General features: G+C 37.9%; 1 protein-coding gene across 1 annotated transcript; it reads right to left on the bottom strand.

Moving 5' to 3' along the window:
- Positions 1 to 582: 582 nt before the first annotated feature.
- On the bottom strand, positions 583 to 5,002 carry ino80c (INO80 complex subunit C). The gene is made up of 5 exons (XM_061050547.1): positions 4,713 to 5,002; positions 1,997 to 2,113; positions 1,809 to 1,920; positions 1,582 to 1,649; positions 583 to 1,485 (listed from the first exon to the last, which is right to left on the bottom strand). The coding sequence occupies exons 1-5, from the start codon at positions 4,881 to 4,883 to the stop codon at positions 1,354 to 1,356; spliced, it is 600 nt and encodes a 199-aa protein (XP_060906530.1). The 5' UTR covers positions 4,884 to 5,002; the 3' UTR covers positions 583 to 1,353.

The following is a 5,002-nucleotide window of genomic DNA, read 5'->3' on the forward strand; positions in this document are numbered from 1 at the left end:
TCTTTTAAGTTTGTATAGAAAACACCTTGTTATTCTTTCTCAATACCACAAAGAGCTTGGCTATTGTGAATAAAGATTACAGGGCAGAGTGTATTCACTGGGCCCTTTTAAACGAAGCCTCTGTAAGAATTAAAGACGCTGAAAAGGTAATACTTTGATTTTTCTCGACAGACAAGGATTTTAAGAATTATAAAGGTCGCAGATTTTCTTAGTTTTTGCATAATAGGGATCATTTACATGAGACATACATGGCTGTCATTCATCAAGTTGTGAAAAATGGTGTAAAATCTACCATGGAAAGGATCCTGGACGCCTGCCATGTGTGATTAATGAGACATCCTCAGTCCAGCAGTCGCAGAGAGAGAGCATACATCAAATATAGCTATGGAATTAAAACCATGTGGAACCAATTTAACATTTACATATGACATGTGAAATTAGCCCTGCTTAGGGACTCTTTGCACAGCTACATTTAAAAGGCTTACAAACATGCAGGACACAATACATTACTACAGATCTGAGAAAGAGCAGCAGATGGGGATGGTATTCAGTTGAGGCTAAAAAATAAGAGACTGAAACAAATTTAAGGAAGCAATGTTTCAGCCGAGAACTTTTTTTTATTTAAAGGATGCTTCTAAAAACATTTAGATAACAGGGAGACACTGGAATTAAACTTAAATAATTTATTTTATCTTTTTATTTGCTTCTTAAAACAGTATAATTCAATCTGAAATTTAAAAAAAAAAACTACTTTTCAGCAGCGTAGTAATAGTTTAACCACAAGAGGGCCTTGTAGCCTGTAAGGTTTATTAGAGGAACAATTATGTCCTTGAGGATTTCACTGGAGCAAATCCAACCCAAGCTCCCAAACTTGCCCCAGGATTTATAAAAATACTATACTGTGAAAAATCATCAAGGATAATGGGAAATGTGATTCAACAAACAAACTAAAGAGAATCTTCTAGCTGAAACTTGAATGAACCTTAACAACTTTTGGATGTTCTTTCTCTGGCTGTGACATTAAATCATCATCCAGTAAACACTGTCTCATCACTCAATCAGGAAGAAGCCGCCACTCAAAGGAACAGAACATATAAAATATATCTTTTACAAATGGTCCATTTAATTGTTAAACAGCAACAATTATGAAATTGCCTTCATTCAACCAGCAGTGTGAATGTTAAGCAGCGGCCAGTGTGGGACTTCAATTCATCTTCCTTGCGTTGGTTTTGACCACTTGGTTGCCACTCTGGGAGCAAAGGTTGCTCCCAGAGTGCCCAGAATCTCCTGGCTGGTCCAACAGCTTCTAGTCTGGTGTGAAACTTGTTTCAGGTTTCAGGCCTTGCTCAGCTTTCAGGGTACGATGCAAGTCGCCTTCCGCAGTGCCAGGTAGCCTGTGACAACATCCGTGGGAAGGAGACGGATGTAGGAGAACTCCTCAGAGGATGTGAAGCGTAGTTTTGTCTGAGGGTCTGTGTAGTTTGCCTTAGGAGAGAGGAGATGGTAGTCAGTATTTGCTTCATAGGAGACTTAAGAGTTACTTTGATTGTTGCATAATGAGGAAATAAAACATTTACTCACAGGGAGTCCAGAAATATCAGAATACTTCTTTGTTGGCAACAAGGAGGGAGGGGCTTCAATGTTGTAGTCTGTGAATACAGAAAGGTTATAAGATGAAAAACCATTAGAAACAATACCAGTATGGGCATTTCTTCTTTAAAGTCATGTTCTGCACTCTTTTTGTATAGATGGAGGGTACAAGTGTTGTGAAAATGTTCAGGTATCAGGTTAAAAAAAGATGAACTCACAGTTGGGGTCATTGAGCTTCCAGGGTAAAGTCCGCTCCAAAGCCAGAATCTGCTTGAGATTCTTCCAGGTCCTGTTCTTTTTACCTGCTGCTGCTCCTCCAATCCCAGAATGCTGCCATGGTTAAGAGAGGTATTAAAATAGGGTGGCCAAACATTGACAACAGCAAATAATCCAAATAGACACTCACCGTAAATGCGGGGTCTTTGAATGGAGGAGGCTTTGCTGTGGACTCTGTGGGGACAGCTGGACTGCTGTCTACTGCTCCTGTTGTCTTTACCTCAGTCACAGTTTCCTCAGCTGCCACCTGATGAGAAATGAAACACAACTCTTCAGACAAACAGTCACAGCATTTGGCTTTAACCATCTTGTGTTCTGAATGTATCCCAAATCAACAGTTGGGTAAACACAGTATAACCTGACCCTGAGAGAAAGAGTCGTGGGATAAAATGACTGTCTACTTAGCTGTTATGACATGCATATTTATTTTAAGATATACTTAGCAGTCTAAACTGCATAAAAGTCTGTTTTCCAGCAACAATTTAACACTCTGGCTTAAGTGTCATTTTTACACGATTTTCCTGACCTTTCCTTTTCTTATTAACACTCAGTCTCATATAGTGATATTTTAGCTAGTTTGCAAAAGGTATCAACCAGTGCCCTGAGGCTCTAATGAGCTATCTTGGGGCACAAATCAGCATCTTACGTTATCCTCATAAGTTGGTTCCTGGGGCGCTATATTGTGCACACAAATTAGCTTGTGAAAGAAAGTAACTTCCCATAAGAAAGTTTACCATGGTATACCATAGTACGTACCATGGTAGACTATAGTACGTACTATGGTATCTCGGTAATTACTATGGTATACCACGGTACATACCATAGTACCTAGGCAATTACTATAAGTATACCATAGTAATTACTATGGTATACTATAGTACATACTATAGTACCTAGGTAGTTACTATGGTATACCTGGGTAATTACTATGGTATACTATAGTACATACTATAGTACCTAGGTAGTTACTATGGTATACCTGGGTAATTACTATGGTATACTATAGTACATACCATAGTACCTGGGTAATTACAATGGTATATTATAGTACATAGTATGTACTATAGTATACCATAGTAATTACCCAGGTATACCATAGTTATTACATAGGTACTATGGTATGATACCATAGTACCTATGTAATAACTATGGTATACCTGGGTAATTACCTAGTACCTCGCATATTACTATGGTACATATCACATTACCTAACTGCAGTACTCCAGTTATTATGGTTCCTCAAATCAGTCAATCTTTATTTGTATAGTGTCAACTCATAATAGCTAGGCTACTACCAAATAATTTTAATCACTTAGGTCCCATGGTACCTGTGTGATCCACACCACAGTACATTGAAGGTTGCCATGGCAGTACCAGTGTAGCTCACTCTGAAAGGAAATTGTGACACACCAGGCAGAATCAGGAGAGGAGAGGAAAGACTCTTTGGAGTTGGGACTGCTGTGCTTCTCAGTCAGGGATTGTCTGTTGTGTTTTGTCATATTAGTTTCTCAGATGACCTTTGTTATCATTTAGTTTGTGTAATAGCAATAAAGCTTGACGCTCCCAAAAATCCCTCTTCCGTATTCGCATCCAAAAAATCCACAGGACCACTCGATCAAAGTTTAAGTGTTTACTACGATTAAAATAAACAAAAAACAGATACAGATGAATCCAAAGTTATACAAAAGATCAAAAACAATAGAGAAAAAGAGAGAGAGGTGAGGAGAGGTCAAAAGACTGACTCCACTCTCTGCTAGTCTCAATTTAGCCCAATTAACTCCACAAACTCTTTAATTCTCTTCCCTCTTAAGGTGAAGTCAAATCTGTCTTTCAGGACAAGACTGAGGCAGAAATTAAGGCCTTCATACGACAGAAGCTATCAAATTCGTCCAAAATCGTGAAGCGCAAAAACATTTAAAGCTCCAAAAGTTTGCATTTTGTATTATCCCATTTATTATGACAATCACAATTTTTTTATTAGCTTTAATTCACATACACCTCCCACCCCTTCTCAAAAGAAAAAGAAATAAAAGAGGTTAAAAATAAGTGAGAGGAAAATACAAATAAAAAAAATGATAAATGGTGAGGTTGAAAACTGGGGTTGATTTAATAGTTTTATTATTTGTATCGTATTTAAATCAATTACAAAATAAATTGAGTTACTGTATTGTGTATTTACCTCTGTCCATTATTTCATCAAATTGGTTTCTGTCAAAGTATAAACTGTGGGATGTATGGTTCAAATATTTTGAAGAAAATGTCCCATAGAATTTTGGAGAATAGTATGGTATATGAACTGATATATTTGGCTGGACTATGGTACTTTTAAATTTACTCCCTCTGTTCACCTTTGTGGCAAAAATGTACACACACACAAAAACCACTATAAAATCATCATACATCAATATTTGTATCTGATGTTTTTTTCCATGAATCACTTAATGTCAATTGTGTTTACTATGGTACACGTACCCTGGTATTTATGTAGTACATGTACCATGGTAATGATACAAGTACCATGGTATTTATGTAGAACATGTACCATGGTCCTGTCAAAAATACCATGGTACTTTCTTATGGGTTGATGAGAAAGTTATTATTAGTATTTATTTAAGGAGGTAATTTGCAACACATGGAAACAGGTTATTGTCTTCTATGCAAAAAAGATAGCTCTGTAGATCTTCGTGTAACGTGAAGTTTCTTTTTACGGTCTAACCAAATCCTGCTTGTATTATGACGTTAACTTCCCAACAGAGAACACGTTTGGCCAAAATAAATAATATATATTTAACACCAAAACGTATAAGGGATTAGTTCGGAAACAAAAACCAAACAGATAAGATTACCTGTGTTTGGGATGTTGGTGTTGTTGTCAGCTGTCCTTTCTTCTTCTTGCCCCCGGTGGTCTGTGCAGCGGCAGAGACCGCCGGACTACAGGGACGTTTCTTCCCCCGGTTAGCGGCACAGCTGGCGGCTGCCGGCTGCGCCCTGACTGTTATGGGGATCTGAGATGCCATCTGTGACAGGTATATGCGGCTTTCTTTCTAAAACATTTAGCATTAGCCGTGCACCGTGGTGACCAAAAGTGGTAAACAAAACTGAATCCGGATGTACATGGTTTCTTTTCTTCTTCTTC

Source organism: Labrus mixtus, chromosome 11, assembly GCF_963584025.1.
Source record: "Labrus mixtus chromosome 11, fLabMix1.1, whole genome shotgun sequence".
Lineage (NCBI taxonomy): Eukaryota > Metazoa > Chordata > Actinopteri > Labriformes > Labridae > Labrus > Labrus mixtus.

Excerpts from the sequence above, each read along its gene's own strand:
- ino80c (XM_061050547.1), bottom strand. The coding sequence starts at position 4,883 with ATGGCATCTCAGATCCCCATAACAGTCAGGGCGCAGCCGGCAGCCGCC. Across the intron at positions 1,921-1,996 it reads TCAAAGACCCCGCATTTACG|CATTCTGGGATTGGAGGAGC; the intron begins GTGAGTGTCTAT and ends TAACCATGGCAG. Across the intron at positions 1,650-1,808 it reads GAAGCTCAATGACCCCAACT|ACTACAACATTGAAGCCCCT; the intron begins GTGAGTTCATCT and ends CTGTATTCACAG.